At 29.3% G+C, this 21,984-nt stretch overlaps 1 protein-coding gene and 1 long non-coding RNA gene across 4 annotated transcripts; one reads left to right on the top strand and one right to left on the bottom strand.

Moving 5' to 3' along the window:
• Positions 1 to 11,049: 11,049 nt before the first annotated feature.
• LOC140806949 (uncharacterized) lies at positions 11,050 to 14,214 on the bottom strand. Of its 2 annotated transcripts, none has more exons than XR_012112603.1 (3): positions 14,040 to 14,214; positions 11,560 to 13,664; positions 11,050 to 11,188 (listed from the first exon to the last, which is right to left on the bottom strand). It is a non-coding gene; the product is annotated as an uncharacterized lncRNA (long non-coding RNA). The 2 variants fall into 2 exon arrangements; XR_012112604.1 differs by lacking the exon at positions 11,050 to 11,188 and adding an exon at positions 11,422 to 11,559 and having other exon boundaries at positions 12,421 to 13,664.
• A 255-nt stretch (positions 14,215 to 14,469) lies between these two features.
• On the top strand, positions 14,470 to 18,184 carry LOC140806948 (uncharacterized). 2 transcript variants are annotated; one of them, XM_073163514.1, is made up of 8 exons: positions 14,470 to 14,681; positions 14,828 to 14,883; positions 15,409 to 15,571; positions 15,669 to 15,757; positions 16,066 to 16,198; positions 16,815 to 16,907; positions 17,280 to 17,382; positions 17,488 to 18,182. In XM_073163514.1, the coding sequence occupies exons 1-8, from the start codon at positions 14,511 to 14,513 to the stop codon at positions 17,820 to 17,822; spliced, it is 1,143 nt and encodes a 380-aa protein (XP_073019615.1). In that variant the 5' UTR covers positions 14,470 to 14,510; the 3' UTR covers positions 17,823 to 18,182. The 2 variants fall into 2 exon arrangements, with proteins under 2 accessions (XP_073019615.1, XP_073019616.1); XM_073163515.1 differs by lacking the exon at positions 16,815 to 16,907 and having other exon boundaries at positions 17,488 to 18,184.
• Positions 18,185 to 21,984: the final 3,800 nt, after the last annotated feature.

Consider the following 21,984-nt stretch of genomic DNA (forward strand, 5'->3'; position numbering starts at 1 on the left):
TTTTACTTTCAAATTTAATTATACATTTCAAATTCATGAAAAATCCTTATCAATTTAGGTCATTTTCTATGTTGGTTTAATATAATCATTAATAGTTTATTAACTCTAACAAGATAGTTATTATTTTTATTTTACTTTCAAATTTAATTATACATTTCAAATTCATGAAAAATCCTTATCATAATGTTATACATTTATAAAAATTGCTAATATTTTACTAACATATATTACTATTATAAATAAATATTATAAATATAGTTATTATTTTGATTTCAGTTTCAAATTTAATTTAATTACTTAATTTTATACATTTCAAATTCATTGAAAATCCTTATCATAATGTTATACATTTAAATTTTTTTTAATATTACTAACATATATTACTATTATAAATAAATTATTATAAATATATGACTTTTATTTGTAACTGACTATTTTATCATCTAACATATATTACTATAATAATAATAATAATAATAATAATAATAATAATAATAATAAGTATTAACTCAATCAAACTAATTATTATTTTAATTTTAATTTTAATTTTAAATATAATTACTTTAATTTATATATTGACATAAAATTCATATAAAATCATTATCATAAACTTAACTCAATTTAGCTATTTATTATTTTAATTTTATTTTAAATTTAAAATTAATTATTTAATATTTACATTGACATTAAATTCATAGAAAATCACTATCACAATATTATAAATTTAAATAAATTGTTAATATTACGAACATTAATGTAATAATAGGAAGACAAATGAAGATGAGTGTGATTGAATAAAATTAAATTATTAATAAATATTGAGGTCATATAAAATATTTTTTTCCCATTTAGAATATAGATATTTTTAGAGTACTTATGTATCAAAAGAGATACGTGATTGAGAGAAAATGTTTGTATGTAAATGATTTCAATGCAAACATTTAAGCTATATAGTCAATTTTCGATATATGATCCTAAATAAATATTGCTAAATAATATATTATCTATTAATCTATTAAATATATGACTTTCATTTGTAAGCTTACTATTTTACTTTTTTTTTTTTTTTTACAATTTGTCATGTTCATGCTGTTATTTAAATATTTTTTATGTTAGTTTAATAGGATCATTAATAGTGTACTTAACTCAATCAAACTAATTATTATTTTAATTTACTTTACAATTTAATTTTATTTATTTAAATTTATACATTGATGTCAAATTCATGGAAAATCTCTACCATATTAATGATTGGTAATAATGGGAAGACAAAGGAAGATGAGTCGGATTGAATAAAAATATATTATTAATAAATATTAAGGTTATACAAAACTTCTTTCTCCCATTTAGAATAAAGATATTTTCGGACTCTTTATCTGTCAATAGAGATACGTGATCGAGAGATATTATTGTATGTAAGTGATTTCAAACATTTTTTTAAGTTATTTGGTCAATTTTTTTCTTTTATAAATGCTGCTAAATAAATATTACTAAATAACATGATCCATTTGATCATTTTGTGTTCTTGAAATGAAATGAGTTTTTTACCCTAGTGTTAACATGTTTTATTGTTATATGTCATTTGTATTGATTATGTTGTGCTTGGATTGCTTATGTGATTTGTTTGTTTGTCGAAAAAAAATACAAAACAAAACCACATATCCCACAAAAATGGTTGTTTTCCAATTTTTTTATTGTTGAGATATTTTGTTAATTTTTAAACACACAGTGCGTGTTTTTTGTTTGCTTATATTACTTAGTTTGAAGCGACTCAAAAAATATTAAAAATGCCGAAATATTTTTTTCATTTTTACCTTATGTCTCAGAATATTAAGAGATGATATTTTTAATTTATTGTGGCAAATATATTTCAAGACTTCTGTCTATAAATAAATATTTAAAATTTTTATGAAAATTATTGTATTCTCTATTCAAAATTTTTGTATTTAGATTGATAGAAGGTATTTGAATTTGAATTTTTATGTGCTTGCTTATATTATTTTGTAGTATTATTTATTGTGAAAATAATAGGTGGACTAAAATAATTTGGTAAGTTTAGGAATCCTCTTGTGGACGACAATCATGAATAAATTGTTAAAAGATATAATATCCAGTAGATTTTTGGCATGCGATACGATTTTGTTATAATTCAATGATTATGCATGATTCTAAATTTTAATTATATCACCAGTTAACGTATGCTTTGTTGTTGCTAGATATATTTTGTCAATTGTCTAATATTTTTTTTGTTTAAGAAAAATTGTGTGACTTTATATTATATTTTTACGACTATTTTTCTTAATGGTTTTGTTAAAGGATTTTTTCATGATGATTTCGAGGCACCATTTTTTACTTTGTGTGTTTTTTTCTAAAAAAATGTTGAATATCTATGAAATAATGACGTTAATAAGGCATCTTCTCTTTATTTGAAATAAATATCGGAAAATTTATACCAATTGTTAATAATATGAGTTAGTATTTAATTTGAGAATGCTTTATGCTTTTTGTTGCTCGTGTATAATTCAATTTCTTTGTTATTGTACTAAATAAATTATTTTAAAACTTCGAGTTATCATTTTTCTCTTATCGAGGTTGTTTGTGTTATGATTTTTTAATTCATTTTGATTAATATTGTTGACGGTAATTGATTTTTCTGATAATATATGATGTGCTTTGTTGTTTATATGAAAATAAGTATGAGAGTACACCAATCAAAGCCATGTATTTTGGGTCTTCTATCCTACTAAGAGGGTAATAAATGGTTTCTGTGAAATATATAATTTATTGGTTCTTCATACATATAGTTTACGAAATACGTCAAATTTTGAGCAAAAAAGTTAAGATAAATATAGTGGATGAAAAAAAGACATGTTAAATAAAGAATAATGTTTTTTATTACTATGTCCTAATTTCTGTATTATATAATTCAAGCACATTTTTTATATAGATATTAAAAATTAGGTCTAACTAACATGAAACACATATACATACATATTAAATCGTATTTAAAGTAAAATGTTAAGATCAAGAATTATTCAGATTTAAATTTCAACGAAGTACAATGAAGAAGAGATTGAAGAATTGTATGTGTACGTTAAGTTTTATATAGTGATTATATTGCTACTTCATAGTTTGTGACATATGGATCTCATATAAAATGTCAATATTTCTAAAAAATAAAATAGTTTTTCAAAAAGAAAAAATTCTTCATTCAAAAAAAATACATGAAAAACAAATTGTGCATAATTCTCATTCTATTTATAAATGGTATGAGAATAATTCTAAATTTTTGTGGATACAATAGATCAATTTTTTGTGCATTTTATTGAGACATCCAGTTTCACTTTATTTTATCCGATATTATCTCGATATATTTCGAGGTGGCTAAAAGGTTGTTTTTGTCTCATTTTTTAGTCAAAGTGCCTAACCAACTAATTCATAAGATATATGATGTTAGCATAAAAAACTCCTCGCCAAATAAATTCACCTAGCCAAATATTGAAATTCAAATAAATTCTACAATATTTATTAAGATTAATTTTGACTATCATAAAATGCTTATGAAATATAAACATTTGAATTATTATATGAGATATTGAATAAGACAAATATTTTAACATATATTTGAATGATATCTCATATGCCTATCTTAATTACGTTATTTGTGTCCTTTCTCAAGATTTTTAAAATACTATAATTAATTTTTTATGTCGTTCCACAAGATATAAAATATTTAAAAACAAAATGTAAACTCAATAGAAAAAAATTTGTTTTGTTTCAACGAATAATATAATATTATGTTCTAGACACAACAAATGAGACTGAATCTATATCATCCTCATGTCATGATGCATGCAATCATTATTCCAAAGCTTTCAAAAAAATGATGAACAAGATGACTTTCCTGAATTCCGTCAAATTAAACGAGGACACAATTCTAAGATATAGTCATTTGAAGAGCTTTTTAAGTATTTTTTTATCACAGTGATTGAGAAATAGTTGTTAAAATTTATTAACTTTATAGCTATATGTTGATAATATTGATACTAAATATATAAAAACGATATCACAAATATCACGATGTTTGAAAAGGTGCTACAACATTCTTTGGTTATGTTGTTGAAGAATATATATGTTATGCAAATTTTTAGTCACAAGTAAAAATCTATCACGACTACAAGCATTTTTTTTTAAGATTTATAGTTGATGATTGTCAAAAACAGAAAAATCATTTAACAACAAAACAAATAGTCGAAAAAACAAGATTATCATATAAAAACAATGTACAAAACCGAAAAAATGTCGTTATAAGGAATCAAGCTACGAGCATGTCAGACCCCAGATGAGGATTGTAAATAACATAATAGATGTTAAAAACGATAAGATACTTGTTGAGTATACCAAAATGGTTATATGCATATTATAACAAACTACGACAAAAAAGTTGTTGAGTTGTCAAAATCCACCAAGAAGCATATTGAAAAGTGTGTCAAGTGGATAAGACAACTTCTCCGATTCATATAACGTATATGGTCATGATTTTTTATTTTTTGTGGCTTAATTTGTTTCAATTGATAAATGCTATTAGCCATTTTTTAATTCATTTAAATATAATCAAAATTTTGTACATATATTTTCAGTAGTTTAGGTTCTCACGTGCAGCGCACGTGCACTTTTCTAGTATCTATATAAATATACCAATTGAATTGTGAATTTCCTCTATTATCCTCATTAGAATTGTACTCTAATGACACTTTGTCTTCCTTTTATGTAATTAGTTAATTATTATTAATTAATTATTATTAATCCATTGACTAATTATTATTTATTACTCTTTCACTCACCTTTGTCTTCCTTTTATGTAATTAGTTAATTATTATTAATCAATTATTATTAATCCATTGACTAATTATTATTTATTACTCTTTCACTCACTTTCATGGCATGACTACAAATAATATCAAAATATTTGTTCAACAACTAATGATTCGAATCAATATGTAATAATATTATTTATAAAATGAATTGGTTTTGTGAAAATACCTTACAAATAATAGTAATAGTGTTATACATTCTTTTATTAAAATAAATAATACAAAAAATTATGCTAATAGAGGTTTCGAACTTATTTTTACAATTTATGTATTAATTATATTTTTCATAATCTTAGTTTTTTACCACAAAAAAAAATTATAGGTTTCGAACTTATTTTTACAATTTATGTATTACTTATATTTTTCATAATCTTAGTTTTTACAAATAATACTAAAAAAATTATATTTAACAAAACATAAAATAAGAAATTATAAATTTATATGTCGAGGTTTAATCTATATCTATATACAAATCTATATATATGAATGTGAATTTTGAATTTACATAAATATCCTTATCTTCATTTAATAATAATAATAATTTACATAAATATTCTTACCTTCATTTAATAATAATCATTAATAAATGTTTTTTTCCCATATATTCTTTTAATAATAATCATTTCATTAATACATTTTTATTTTTAAATTTAAAATTAATTACTTTGATATTTACATTGACATCAAATTCACAGAAAATCAATTTTTAAATTTAAAATTAATTACTTTGATATTTACATTGACATCAAATTCACAGAAAATCACTATCATAAATACATGTTTATTTTTTGTTTGTTTTTCATCTATTCATTTAATAATAATCATTAATATATTTTTATTTTAAAATTTAAAATTAATTACTTTAATATTTACATTGACATCAAATTCACATAAAAGCACTATCATAAATACATATTTATTTTTTTTGTTTTTTTCATCTATTAATTTAATAATAATCATTAATATATTTTTATTTTTAAATTTAAAATTAATTACTTTAATATTTACATTGACATCAAATAACATAAAAGCACTATCATAAATACATATTTATTTTTTTTGTTTTTTTCATCTATTAATTTAATAATAATCATTAATATATTTTTATTTTTAAATTTAAAATTATTTACTTTAATATTTACATTGACATCAAATTCACAGAAAATCACTATGATAATGTTATAAATTTAAATAAATTGTTAATATTACGAACATTAAGGTAATGATGGGAAAACAAATAGAGATGAGTGTGATTGAATAAAATTAAATTATTAATAAATATTAACGTCATATAAAACATTTTTTTCCTATTTAGAAGGTAGATATATATAGATTACTTATATATCAACAAAAATATGTGATTGAGAGAAAATGTTTGTATGTAAATAATTTCATTGCAAACATTTAAGTTATTTAATCAATTTTCAATATATGATGCTAAATACATATTACTAAATAATATATTATCTATTAATTAATCTATTAAATATATGACTTTCATTTGTGAGCTTACTATTATATTATTTTTTTGTTTTACAATATGTCATGTTAATGGTGTTATTTAAGTCATTTTTTATCTTAGTTTAATAAGATCATTAATAGTGTATTTAACTCAATCAAACTAATTATTATTTTAATTTAATTTTAAATTTAATTTTTATTAGTTAAATTTATATATTGCCGTCAAATAATAATAGGAAGACAAAGGGAGATGAGTCGGACTGAATAAAAATAAATTATTAATAAATATTAATGTCATACAAAATTTCTTTCTGTCGTTTAGAATTAAAATATTTTCAGACTCTTTATGTGTCAATAGAGATATGTGATTGAGAGAAATGTTTGTCTGTAAGTGATTTCAAACACTGTTTTTAAGTTATTTAGTCAATTTTTTTATAAATGCTGCTAAATAAATATTACTAAATAATATGCTCCATTTGATTATTTTGTGTTCTTGCAATGAGAGGAGTTTTTTTACCCTAGCGTTACATGTTTGATTGTTATATGTCATTTGTATTGATCATGTAATTGTGTTTGACTTGTTTATGTGATTTGTTTGTTTGCACAAAGAAAAGAGAAAAAAAATCAAATATCCAACAAAAATGTTTATTTTTCAATTTTTTATTGTTAAGATATTTTTTAAATTTTTAAACACATAATGCATGTTTTTTGTTTGCTTAGATTACTTAGTTTGAAGTGACTTACAAAATACTAAAAAAATTGAAATATTTCTTCGTTTTTACCTTATGTATCAGAATATCAAGAGATAATATTTTTTATTTATTGAGGCAAATATATTTCCAAACTTCTGTCTATAAATCAATATTTAATTTTTTTACGATATTATATATTATATTCTCTAATCAATTTTTTTTACTTAGATTGATAAAAGGCATTTTAATTTGAGTTTTTATGTTCTTGTTTATATTATTTTTGTAATATTATTTATTATGAAAATAATAGGTGAACTACAAAATTTGGTCGGTCTAAGAGTCCTCTGATGAACGACAAATATGGATAAATTATTAAAATATATAATATCCAGTAGATTTTTGGAATGCGATTTTGTTCTAATTCAATGATTATGCATTATTCTAAATTTTAATTATATCACAAGTTAACGCATGTTTTGTTGTTGCTAGATATATTTTGTCAATAGTATAATATTTTTCTATGGTTTAAGAAAAATTGTGTGACTTTGTATTATATTTTTACGGCTGCTTTTCTAAATGGTTTTATTATGATTTCAAGTCATCATTTTTCATTTGTGTTTTTTTTTTAAGAAGTGGAATGAATATCTATAAAACGATGACATTAATAAGGCGTCTTCTCTTTATTTGAAAAAAAATATTGGAAAATTTATACAAATTGTGAATAATATGAGTTAATATTTAATTGGAGAGTGATTTATGATTTTTATTGCTCGTATATACTTCAATTTCTTTGTTATTGTACTAAATAAATTATTTTTAAACTTTGAGTTATCATTTTTTTTCTTATCGAGGTTCTTTGTGTTATGATTTTTTTATACGTTTTGGTTAGTATTGTTGGTGGCAATTGTTTAGTTTATATAAAAATAAGTATGAGAGTATACCAATAAAAGCCACATATTCTGGGTCTTCTGTTGTACGAAAAGAATAATAAATGATTTATGTGAATTATATAATTTCTTGGTTTTTCATACATATAGTCTACGAAATGCGTCAAATTTCGAACAAAAAAGTTAAGACAAACATAGTGAATGAAAAAAAAGAGACATGTTGCACCATAGTGGTCGAACCATGGTGCTTGAGCTACTATGCGGTTTAAAAGATTTGAGTTGCACCATTACTACTAGCTATAGCTTTTGGTAAAGCGGCAAGCGCTCGGTCCTACAATTGGTATCAGAGCCAAGATCACGGGTTCGATTCTCATTAATTGCAAGGAGTTCAATTCTTGGGAGGAAGATTGTTGGGTGCAATAATTGTCCCTGCTTGGTAAAGCGGCCGAACCGTGGTGTTTGAGCAGATGCGAGGTTTAAAAGATTTGATTTGCACCATTACTACTAGCTATAGCTTTTGGTAAAACGGCAAGCGCTCGGTCCTACATATTATGTCCTAATTTCTGTATGATATAATTCAAGCACATTTTTTTTTATAGATATTTGTAATTAGGTCCAACTAAGTAACATGAAACATATACATATATATATTAAATCATATTTAAAGCAAAATGTTAAGATCAAGAATGATTCAGATTTAAATTTCAACGAAGCACAATGAAGAAGAAATTTAAGAATTGTATGTGTACGTTAAGTGTTATGTAATGATTATGTTGCTACTTCATGGTTGTGCGACATATGTATGTCATATAAAATGTTAGTATTTTTCAATAAAATAGTTTTTCAAAAAGAAAAAATTCTTCATTCAGAAAAAGAAATACATGAAAAACAAATTGTGCATAATTCTCATTCTATTTATAATGGTATGAGAACAATTCTAAAACTTTATTGACACAATATAATAGATCAATTCTGTGCATTTTATTGAGACATTAACCCAGTTTCACTTTATTTCCTCCAATATTATCTCGATATATTTCGAGGTGACTACGGGATTGTTTTTGTCTCTTTTTTAGTCAAAGTGTCTAACCAGCTAATTCATAACATATATGATGGTAGTATAGAAAACTCATCGTCAAATAAATTCACTTAGCCAAATATTGAAATTCAAATAAAATTCTACAATATTTCATCAAATTAATTTTGACTATCATAAAATGCTCATGAAATCTAAGTGGTTATATTATTAGATGAGATATCGAATAAGACAAATACTTTGACATATATTTGAATGATATCTCATATGCATATCTTAATTACATTATTCGTATCTCTTCTCAATATTTTTAAAATACAATAATTAATTTTGTATATCGTTCCACAAGATATAAAATATTATAAAACAAAATATAAACTCGATATAAGAAAATTTGTTTTGTTTCAATGAATAATATAATATTATGTTCTAAACGCAACAAATGATATTGAAACTATATCATCCTCATGACATGATGCACGCAATCATTATTTCAAAGCTTCCAAAAAAATGACGATCAAGATGACTTTCTTGAATTGCGTCAAATTAAATGAGAACACAATTCTAGGATATAGCCATTTGAAGAGATTTCAAGTATTTTTCTCACAGTGATTGAGAAATAGTTGTTAAAAATTTGTTAACCTTATAGCTATATGTTGTAATATCGATACTAAATATATAAAAATGATATCACAAATATCACAATATTTGAAGAAGGTGCAACACTATTCATTGGTTATGTTGTTGAAAAATATATATGTTATACATACTTTTAGTCACAAGTGAAAACTTATCACGAGTAAAATCATTTTTTCTTAGGAGTTATAGTTGATGATTTTCAAAAACTGAAAAATCATTTAACAACAAAAAAATATTCGAAAAAATAAGATTATCAGATAGAAACAATGTAGAAAACCGAAAAAATGTCGTGATAAAGAAGAAAATTATGAGCATGTCAGATCCCGGATAAAGATTGTAAATAACATAAAAGATGTTAAAGACGATCAGATACTTGCTGAGCATACCAAAATAGTTATATGCATATTATAACAAACTACGACAAAGAGTTGTTGAGTTGTCAAAATCAACCAAGAAGCATATTGGAAAGTGTGTCGAGTGGATAAGATAATTTCTCTGATTCATATACCGTCTATGATCATGATTTTTTTATTATATATGGCTTGGTTTATTTCAGTTAAGAAATATTATTAGCCATGTTTTAATTCAAATAAATATTATCAAAATTTCGTACATATATTTTCAGTAGTTTAGGTTTTTACGTGCAACGCACGTGCATTTTTCTAGTGATACAAAATATATCGAAGTTTAAAGGTAAAATCCTTCTACATCTTCTCTTCTTCCACATAAGAAAGAATTTACTAGAAGACTTTAGTTTTACAAATCATTTATATCACTTCGCTTCAATCTTAAGTCTTATCCACTGATTAAGTTGAAAATCTTACCAACTTTTTCAATGTTTGAGGCTTTTATTCAACAACCAATACACTATATATATATATAAAAAAATAATGAATCATAGAATTCAAGATGTTTGCAACTCCAAACGGTCACTGACAAAAAACGGTTGAGTAGTTGTTTTCAAGCTCTGAGTGATCCTTGTAGATTTGATAATATTTTGAAGAAGGAACTGGTGAGCAGTATATGATATATGAGATTTGTGCACATAAATTTTCAAGTGTGCAAGCCTTCCTTGATTTGAATTTGTTGCTTCGAATATATCTTTGTGAATAGAATTCTTGTTTGCATTCTCTATTTATAGCACCAGAGTCTTTTTTGTTTTCGTTCAACGACTCTTTGTACTGTAATCCAATAATATGGACACATCACTATTACGTGATTTAGCTTTCATTAAATGTTCTTTAATGTTTTTCCTGCTTTTGTGCTTTTAAGAGTCCTCTTCTTACAAAAGCTGTCAGACGACGGACTGGTGAAGACGGACTGGTGAAGTATCTTATGTCAGATGAGAGAGTAGAACATGTGCAATATTTCTATTATAAGCTATCGATTGGTTTGTTGACTTTCACAAATATCCTTACCAGTTCGGGTAGAGTGTTACTTTAGTATATCTCTGAACGGTCCAGTCGAGTGACAGATTATTCTAATGCAACTGATTGAGTAGCTTTATCGGTAGAGAGATTAAATAGCTTGCGATCATTTACCCATCTTTTTAACACCGGTAGTGTGTTACTCTTTGTTTTTGACAGAACAATCGAGTACCTGAATACACGAATAGTGGCAACTTGTTCAAATGCAATGAATTATAGTTTGATATCACCAAAACCAAAGAATTTAACATATATTTTTCGTGTGTTTGTGCGTGTATGGCATGTTCATAATCGTCGTAACATAGACAAAGGCACAGGAAGTCACTACATGTAAACCAAGATTAAAATAGCCAACTTGGTTATAAATATACTACCCAGTGCGTATTAAAGAAATTCAGTACAAACTTGTTCAACTTCAGTATAATAATTCAAGTTATACTGATACTCAGGTGGGGAAGATCACGCCAAAAGATCGAAATCCTCGGTAGATACACATTGAGGCCAATCAAGAATCAGATTGCAGATTGAAAGCCGAATTTTTACCTGTCAATTCCACAGTTTTGTAAAATAAAATAAGTAAACATAACCCAAAAAAAACTGAATTCTTCCTTGGGAGTATCCCATTCGTGCGATAACTGGCCATTCTCTACATGATTCTTAGTTCAACGTTATTTCTCCCAGAACTTTGATAAATTTAATCAAGAACTATTTGTTTTATTTTCTTGCGTACATAGTTGAGGCCGGATTCGAAAACTAAATTCATTTCTTTTTTAGTGAGTCAAAATCTGGCAACAATGGCAAAATCAACTTCACTGTGGCCAACCTATGTAGCTAACACCATTAACAAAAACAATACATAACATGAAACACTTCAAAACATTGGCCAAACGTTGCTGGCTACTGAAAAAGGTAAACAGATTAGTATAGTACATCATGGCTGGCTGCAATTCTCAACTTGATAATTTGAACTATAGCTACTGATACTATTCCACAGGAAATGACGTGGTATATGATTACTTTGAAATTTTAGAATTCAGTAAAAAAGTAATTTCCAAAAATCAAGCTTGAAAAAACCATAACAACTTATTGCACAAAAGCCAGCCGGAATTCCTATTGCCTATAAAAAACATAAAGGAAATTTATACGGCCTGGTCCCATTACTAACAAAGAGATAAGACACACTTTTCCTATATGTTTTCCCATTATCCTTAGGGATGAAAAATATATGTTTATTGGTTGTTCCTGCAAAGCCATTTAAAGTTGGATATCCTCACAACAACGAAAATCTTGAAGGGTTCTGTTAAGGGCTTAAAGCTTATCACAAATCATTTACACACTAGATGGAACAAAAAATAGGGGGCATGTGTGGGAAGGAGATTAAAAGAAGGGTGAGCTCCAAAGCACCAGATTAAGCCGCGTGAATTTCTTGCTGTTCCTCTGCTCCTTTGCCTCCTCCAAATCTTCAGCCAAAACAGTCATCCACATCGATTATATGCACATTTGTGGAGAAGGTGTAATGGCTCTGCACATCTAAAACAGAGTCCCTTCTCCCTACGACTTAAGAACTCGTGATGAGGGTAAATTTTCCCTCCTTGGTGCCTATGGATGGTTGTTGCAGAAACAGGGTTGGCCGAAACTTACATCGAACAATGGCGTGCCAACAAAATAACTCTGTATTTGTAAAGGTGACATATATGGTCTCATCCACATTTATGAGTTTGTTCTGAACACCTTTAATCATCAAATATTAACAAACTATTAATAAAAATTCATAACAAGTGTCAAATTATACAACAATATTTGAAGAGAAATAAAGGATTACTGAAATTGAAGAAGTGGCTAGAACCAACAAGGGCTTGAGAAATGTCAAAAGCCAAAATACGAATAATTCTACCAGGAGTAACGCTCGCCCCTCCTTCCACACCCATTGATCACGTGGACACCTGAGGAGTCCACCCATGTTTTAAGGAATCAAGGGCCATGACACACTATATAGGGTAAAAAACACCATGTATATCATAAATTGTACCACTGAACTCATGTACAGAGAATAATGGATAGCAGACCGAAAAATGGAGAAATTCCTGATTTATCACAAAGATCAGGTAGTGACTCCACAAGGCGACGTGAATTTACATTTTTATTTTGAAAGGGTCATGAAAAGATACACAAGAATTTCTGGACCTGAGGCTGATTAAACTTCCCATTTTCGACACGGAAATGAGCATCAGGAAATAGGTCAAATCTAACAGACTAACAAAATTTTAAGATGGAAATATCGAGCCCATGCTCAATGACCTGCAATATTGGTACCACTCAACAATCGATGGGCATGAATTTGGGAATCTATCCAATTTTTGTCAGCTCAATGAGTAGGCAGAAGGCCATCATTTAGATGATTTCATGATTACACTTCTTTTGGCTTCTAAACACATACGGGAAAGAATCAAAATAAGCTTCAGCCGGCTAACACATTGCTACACCTGGACACCAAGACACGGTACACTTTCCCCATCCAATGGGGGTATGCGTGCACCGGGAGGTGCAGCTCCGGTGCAAGCATAGCAAATGCAGCTTCAGTCACACAAAGTTCGAGCAAAATTACCAATAACAGCCTCAAACAACAGTCCCCAAATTGGTTCCATGGCCTATGAAAAAGCACATGAATGTAAAATGACTGATGTCTATATAATGAAATCTCAAAGAAAAATTAGCAACACTAAACGACTAAACCAGAACGATCCACCTGCATAACATTCTGATGCTAAAACATACCCATTCAAATCTAAAGGATATGTGTAGAAAATTACCCAAAAAAAAAAAGAACGAAAGCAAGTAAAGACAAAAAACCAAATTAGAATCAGATGTTATAGAGACGCAAAAATGAATCTCCAAATAAAACAAAAGAGACTTGAAAGAGGTGAAAGAACTAAGAAGCTGCCCCACCAAAACCCACAAGCCAAAATCAAATCTTTATCGTTAAACAAGAACACAAACCCAGAAAATTAAACAATAATATTTACCAGGAAAACCTCTCTCGCTGTTGACGTTGTTATTGAGCTCTTGCATACAGACACTTTAAATCCAAGTATATATTTAGAATCTTTACCGACAAAGAGGCGTTTTTCCTTTCTTCTGGTGAACATAATTTGGGGTGGATCATGGATGTGGTGGTGGATTTATAAGAGGACGATTCATTTGGGTTTTCGATCGAGATTCTTCCCGAATTAAATCATGTTTATTCAATAATATATATAGATATATGTATCATATGAAAATAGTTATACCCTTCTATGGGTTTTTTATATTTCGCCACGTAAATTTCGATTTATCCATTCTCGATTTAAGGGCCCCGCATTTCATCTTCAAATGCAGGTCTCTCCTGCGCCACACAAAAATTCATCACCCCTGTCAGTTACCTTTGAGCAATCTAATCCATCCATGGAAGTCGAGTAATCTTCTTTAGCTCTCCTCTTTACTCGAATGTCACAAAAATGTCTTCTTTATGGTCCTCATCGCTCCGGCTTATAGTCTCTCAATGGAAGCCAAACCGCGCAAATCGCCGCTACTGGATTTTGCCACATTCCAGGAGACTCTCGACTTTTATTTCTTCCCATGTTTCATTCAGCCATGATGATAATTCTTCTTCCCCTGAAAAAGCACACGTAAATACTTACACCCGTAAAGCAAGCATGATGGCTTTCAGAAAAAAATCTGGCAACTCTTGTTCTTGCAGTGCATGTTTTCTTTTGTTTGTATTTTCTCTTTTTTTTTTTTTTGGTGATAATGATTTGTGGTTATGTTGTTACAGTTGGGCTATGATCCTTCCGAAGAATTGTTTGGACTGTCCGCTGATTTGCAATCAAGGTTTTGCCAAATTCTTGGTGTTTTATTTCCTTTCTCTCATTGAATTACAGTAATTATATTTCTTGTTGGGCATTGTTTAGTAAAATTTACGTATTTCGTAGCAAGGGAAATATCGCCATGGAATATTTTTTGTGTTAGAATTATGGCATGTCCATTCTCTGTTGTTATCTAATCACGCATGGAGCCTAAGGGAATAATAAGAAAATTTTGGAACTGTAAATCTTCATGGGATGCTTGTAACTGTAGTTGATGCTTTGCTTATGCAATACACATTCATGGTGTTTATAACATAAGATTTGTTTGAAAATGAAATAGATTTCATTTAAATAAACCAATATAGTTATTTTCTAATTTGGCAGATAGGAATTTGTAATCCAAGAACGGATTAAGGCCCTCAAGGCAAGAATTTGTTATACCAAGAGATTTAAATTGCCAACCTTTGGTATCGAATGTTAATGGAGTTCATGGGGACGTCACTTCCACCTCCTTGATTATATCATAGTTATTTTATTATTTCTGATGTAGGAAGATTACTTCTGTTACATCCAAACCAAGGTCATGGTTTGGTCCAAATGGACAATATATTCGAGAATTACCTTGCCCGATTTGCCGGGGAAGAGGTTATACTCCATGTACCGAATGTGGAGTAGAAAGGTCACGATCAGATTGTTTGAAATGTAATGGGAAGGTAAATGATTTTTTTATTTACTCACATATGCTACAAACGTTAGCAATCCCCAGCACAAATTATTTATATGGTCAACTGTATTGTCAATTTGTAACAGGGTATAGTCACTTGCCATCAGTGTCTTGGTGATTGTGTTATCTGGGAAGAGTACATTGATGAAAAACCTTGGGAGAAAGCCCGCTTAATGTATGTGACTACTATTTTTTACTAGCCTACCGATTTCGTGTACTTGGCCATTGTTTATGTACAGATGATTGACGAATCATGCATGATTCAATTCAATCTGAAACACAATATGCTTGTGCTTGACTTGATCAAGTGAAATTAGAATTTAACCCATTTTCGGAAGATTGATTCCTCTTGCTTATGTTAGTCACTTGATGGTTTCTGTTTGCCATGGTTTTTTGATTTGCTTGTACTCTTTAAGAAGTTTAGAATTCACATTTTAAAATTTTTGTTCTTAGTAGTTCTAGTTAATGTGAATGCATTTCCAGTTCTCCGCTAAAAGTTAAGGAAGACGATGAAGTTGACAACTTGGATATAAAGCTAGATGTAAGAAGGAAAACAAAGAGAGTTTATCTCCCGACTCCTCCCGAAGTCAGTTTGAAGATCAGTAAAACCTTAAAAGTTAGTTGACCTTTTTCTTGGACCTCTGTACAGTATATTTTCATCCTCTTTGTTGCATTCTTCCATGTGAGATATTCAATATTTGATTTTCTTGTTATAATCTCTTCATTCTTAGAATGCCTGGTTTTGTATTTTATTATAATTTTTATTTGATATGGTTTAGAATGTGTTAGAAGCTACTGATCTAGCTCAAGAAAACATAACTAATCTAATCTTTGAGGTGGCATATGTATTTCAGCATAAAACTAGACTCCTTAACTCCAAGCATTTCTCTCATACATTCACTACGAAAATATTCACTTCTCTCATTGTCCATTGCGCTCTCTGTAATTGAATGTCGTGCTTTTACTGCCGAAGTTGTACGGTTTCTATCATTTTATCACTTTTGTATAACACCAGGCGCTCGTACCCATATTCTCTTGATATAATAGCACTCACTCATACCTATAATCTTTTTCCCTTTCTGTTATTTTGCATTTTGAAGAAATGTTGTTGATATTTAGTTCTTTGTGTCTTTACGGTTGCTTAAGCATTTAATCACAGATCAGTACACGATTTTTCTAATAAATTTTGCCAGATCGTAAGTTTAATCTTTATGTTTAGTTGATGCTTGCAGAGCCTAAACGCGAAAACTGGTATATTTAGTAACAGGATGAAGCTAATTCATGGTGATCCTATTCTACGTGCCCAACGAGCAGCGTCTATCAAGGTTTCTGCTGAAATTCTCACTAAATTTACATTTTTTTTTTGAAATAACTAACGTGGCCAACTTTCTCCATTTTCTCTCCCAAACCTGATATTTCAAAATTTGTGCATATCATGGATCATGGCAAGTGCATCCTGCATAACATTTACCCTCTGGTCATCTTTTTGCTCCATGCTGATTTTTCCTCTAAAGAACCTAACTTCGAACTGTAAACTACTTTCATTCGAATAAATTATTTTAATTTATGTAACTATTTACGTGAACAACTTGAACCCTTTTTTGCTGTGAATAACTCTGCAAATGATTTTATTCCAATTTAATATTTGCTTTAATCTTTTGTTATTTCTAAAGGAATGTCTGTATTTACTTGTGCAGAAAATCAAGGGGACTGGTGCTGCAAGAAAGCGTGCTTCTGAATCTATGAAAAACTACTTTCGTGATCCAGAGAATCGGCACAAGAGAAGCATTGCAATGAAAGGTCCGCTCTATTTCTTTTTTTTTCCTTCTATCAACTTTCAGCGGATTCAAATCAGCTCATAGTTCTATGTTTCTTTTTTATGATCAATAAATGTTCTTTTTGCAGGGGTAAAATTTTACTGCCATAATTGTGGATGTGAGGGTCACAGGAGAAACTATTGTCCGCAGGCTACGGTCAGAGTTGCACTTAGACAGTTTAGATGCCGTTTGTGTGGCGAGAAGGGGCATAACAGAAGAACATGTCGAAGATCTAAAACAAGCGACCAACAAATCCCGGCACAGAAGATTCACCATTGCAAGATTTGTGGTCAAAGTGGTCATAACAGGAGAACTTGCCCACATCTGGCTGAGGCAGAATTGACTGTTACTGTGAATGAAGATTCTTCCTCTCCAGATGGGCTATTACATGCCGTCTCTTTGGAGAAAAAGGGCACAACATAAGTAATTGTTCATATAGAAAATGACCACTCCAGGACTAATATGGCAGGCATCAGTGAAAATCATGAAGCTTTACACGAGGTTATTCTTGCTTTTTCACATTTTATCGTCCTGAGTTCACGAGGTCTTTGAATTTGACCAAGATTTTGCTCCAAGAACATGAATGTCCATTGGTTGGTGTCATCTATTGATCGTGTTAGGATCGGTTATGGGGATAAATCGTTGAGCTACAATAGCTCGGTTCTTGAAATATTGAACACCGATGAATTAATTCGAGTTTGGTGTTCAAACCAAGCGGAAGATACTCGAAATAATCATTCGTAGAAACCGATTAATATTTTGTAAAGCATTTAAAATATATGCAAGTTGAATGAGTAAAAATATTTTAGTTGAAGCATTTATCAAACACTTTGTATGCAATATTTTGGTATTTGAAGAACATGTAAAATGCTTCGACAATGCATCTTTAAAACAATGAAAATGATAAGTAAATGCAATAAATAAAAAGACACGAATTTGTTTAAGGACATTCAGAGACTTCAAATGTTCCTACGTCACCCCTTCTTCCACTTTGAGAATAATTCATTAGAAGACTTTGATTTATACAATTTTTTGTACAAACCCACTCAACTTAAGACTTACATTACTGCCTAACTGAACTCTTAGCACTCAATATTGTAGGCAGCACCTCACAATCAGCATATTGTTTAATGTCTCATATGCAAGACTACATACACAAGTTTATTGTCTTTGTGCAAGACTCACTTTACTAATCTTTGAAGTTCAACTCTGTTGTATATGTGTGAGTAATTGTGTGTGATGAATTTATCCTTTACAGTGTACATCTCAAGTGTATCCTCAAATAAGGGCTTGTACTATTAACTAGCTGATTTATTCATGCTAAATGTCCATGCTTTGAATCTCCTTCAAAAGCTGTTGTTTGATCTTCTAGATATTGTATTTATAGGCCTCAACAATGATATATACGTTAGACACAATAATATGACCATTTGAAAAGTTTCTGTACTATTTCTGAAATTGCAACGATCAAATTCGCCTTGCTGGAATTTTCTGAGCTTAAACTGGTCAACTCTAGTCAACTCAGCTGGTCGTTCAGTTCAGTTGGTGAGCAGCTGGTTTCAGTTGGTCAGCTGCTGGTTTCAGTTGGTCAGCTGCTGGATCAGTTCAGTTTCAATTGGTGTGCTGAAATCAGCCTAGCTGATTTCAGTTTGTACAGAACCAGTATCTTCATCGTCATTTAACAAAATTTTAAACTTTGATTCAAATTTTGTTTTCTGAAGATTCTTTGTAAAGCATCGTCTTATCTTTCCAACACATACTAAATCGCTTCATTCCAATAACCAAGCTAAGAGATATGACCAAAATACCGCAAATGCTCATACCCAACTGATTGTTGTTTTCGAGCAATCAATTCGGTAATTCAGCGATCAGTTAGATCTTGATAGTACACGCTTTTTCCCAAGTGACGTGAAATACGACTTGTTCCAAATTGAGTTTTCTGGTCAGCAAAGTTGGCGGATTGTCATTTAAATCTTCCAGCTGAAAGATATCATCAAAACACCAAAGCTCGCCAGAAATTTAGTTTGGCTAAATTCAGTTTCGGTTTGCTTCTTGTGTTTGCAACTTCACACATGAGTAAATATGTTAGAAATACAATAACAAGTTTTGTTAACATCAAAATCAAAATTACGAACATAAAATGTTCCAACAGATTGAATTTCATTTGTTATTGTGTTTATGTGATATTTGGAATGATATTTTATTAGAGTAGTGTCTAACAAACTAACTTGTGGCTTGAGCTTTATTGATTTTTATGTAATAAACAATATTTATTTTAATAATTTTTTGCGATTTAATACATTCTGACATTTATTTTATCTGTATATTCATATAAGTTACATAGACAAAGACATTGAATATACTATAATACAATATGGTACTACATGTCACGTCGATATTGAAACACATTTTAGTTGTCTTATATTCTAAACTCGTTCCTAGTCGATTCAATCGTCTAAAATAATGATAAAAATAGCATAGTGATGTTAAACATCATGTTTCATTGGTATGAACATTGAGATGTCCAATCATACAATGAGTCACTGAACAACCATCTCTCGCACTTTCCAAGAGGTTATCACATATCTAGTAGATTAGTACGTAGTTATGATTGTACATTATTAGTTCTTGGACTCGGGACAACAAAAAAGCTCTGCATACTAGTGCTTAAATTTTGACTCATTTACCGACCGTGTGAGGGTCATCAAGTAATGAGATTGAGTGCATTTTTTACATATGTAGGAGCCGATGTTTTATAGTCAAGAATTCACTCTCACAAACTGGTGTTGATATCCTATATGATCCGATGAGTTATAGTGTGAGAAATCTTTAGCCAGGGGATGAGTTATGCTTTAGGGAAATACAACACTTAATAAACCAATGGTTGTCGCATATATCAGTTGAAGTGACCATATTGTACGCTAACCATAACCTACTGTTTTTTGCACGTACTATCGATGAAACCTAAGGAATCATGAGACGATTTTACTAGACGCTCTTACCATTATTTAATTGGTGCAGTCAGAACTAAGTTCTGATGTTCTTGTGATCAGGAGTTGATGCATATAATGAGACAATTAAGAGTAAGCCTGTATAAAAGATGAATGTTGTCTCAAATCAGATAATCTGTTAACCCACAACTAATTGTATCATTGAACCATTAAAGGTAACACAAATATTATGACGGTGTTGAGCGGCGGCAACATTAGAAGAAAATTGTGCAGAGATTATTGTCGTCTGGGTTCCTATCTTCTTGGATGAATGTGGGCGAAGAATGCTATTAAAAATTAGGTCATGCCCATTTTAACTCTGATATCCTTAAATCATAAAAATAAAATAAAACGAGTACCCGATCAGGTATTTTGGGTAGAATTTTGGGCCTCAAACCGACCAAATTTAAATTAGTGGCGTTTGGGTTTACCTAACTAATACCCAATTGGTTTAGGGTCGGGACCCAAACTACCTGACTTGTTTGCCCATTTCTAGGTTTAACTTGTGTCACGAATTTTTATCTTTGAGACAGGTCAATCCTACCTATATTCACAGTAAAAATTAATACTCTTAGCATAAAAAGTAATAATTTTTCATGAATAACCCAAATTAGAGATCCGTCTCATAAACTACCACCCGTGAGACCGTCTGACACAAGTTTTTTCCTAAAAGATAATAGGATGTCAATTGTCCACAGCTAGACATATCAAAACGGGCTGGCAGGACGGGCCAGCCTGCCACCCGCTGCAACTCGTCATTAGGCGAGGCGAGGCGGGCTTTTTGCGGGCCTCTAAATGGCCAACCTAGCCCAACCCTAACCCGCTTATTTTTTTTTAAAATGCTAATAAATTTAATATATTATTACATTTAAAATATATAAAAGAAGTATCTTTTATGAGAAGAAACATGTAAATTCTGTTGAAATATCCAGAAAATCTTAATAAATTATTTTTTAAGTCTAAATTAATAATTATTATTATTATAACAATTAAATTATATTTCATGAAACAACTTATTTATGTTTTAAAAAATTATTGTGCAATCGCAATTTGCAAAAAAGTACTTGAAAAATATATCATATTGATTTGGTTATTATTATTATTATTATTTTATTTTTATTATAGAAAAATAAATCGTGTGTAAAGATGCACAGATACACATGAAACTAATAAATTAAGCAATATGATTGATTATAAACATATTTAAATAACTTAAAAAAAATCTGGAATAGAGTACCGATGTATGTGTATATAAAGGGAACATGACTTGTACTTAACTAGCATATAAATAATTTTTTGACTGATTTAAATTGATATAAAAAACATTAAAAAAAAACTAGCGTATAAATAGAGGAATTTTAATATTAAAACTTAAAAATATAAAATTATATCCTAATTTGGCGGGCCAGCCCGTCCCATTTAGGCCCGACCCTGTCTTGTCCCGCACCCCAAACGGGCTCAGCTCGTTTGACCCGTCTCCAAACAGACTGCTATTTTATCAACTCAACTCACTTAATTTTTATAACGGGGTGGCTGGCCCGACGGGCTTAGACCCAATTTGACAAGTCTATCCACAGCAATACAGAGAAACATAA

Source organism: Primulina eburnea, chromosome 12 (assembly GCF_022965805.1).
Source record: "Primulina eburnea isolate SZY01 chromosome 12, ASM2296580v1, whole genome shotgun sequence".
Taxonomy (NCBI): Eukaryota; Viridiplantae; Streptophyta; class Magnoliopsida; order Lamiales; family Gesneriaceae; genus Primulina; species Primulina eburnea.

Bases quoted from the DNA above. Each gene is read 5' to 3' on its own strand.
- LOC140806948 (XM_073163514.1), top strand. From the start codon at position 14,511: ATGTCTTCTTTATGGTCCTCATCGCTCCGGCTTATAGTCTCTCAATGG. The intron at 16,199-16,814 runs GTTAGTTGACCT...TGATGCTTGCAG, and splicing joins AGATCAGTAAAACCTTAAAA to AGCCTAAACGCGAAAACTGG. The intron at 17,383-17,487 runs GTCCGCTCTATT...TTCTTTTTGCAG, and splicing joins GAGAAGCATTGCAATGAAAG to GGGTAAAATTTTACTGCCAT.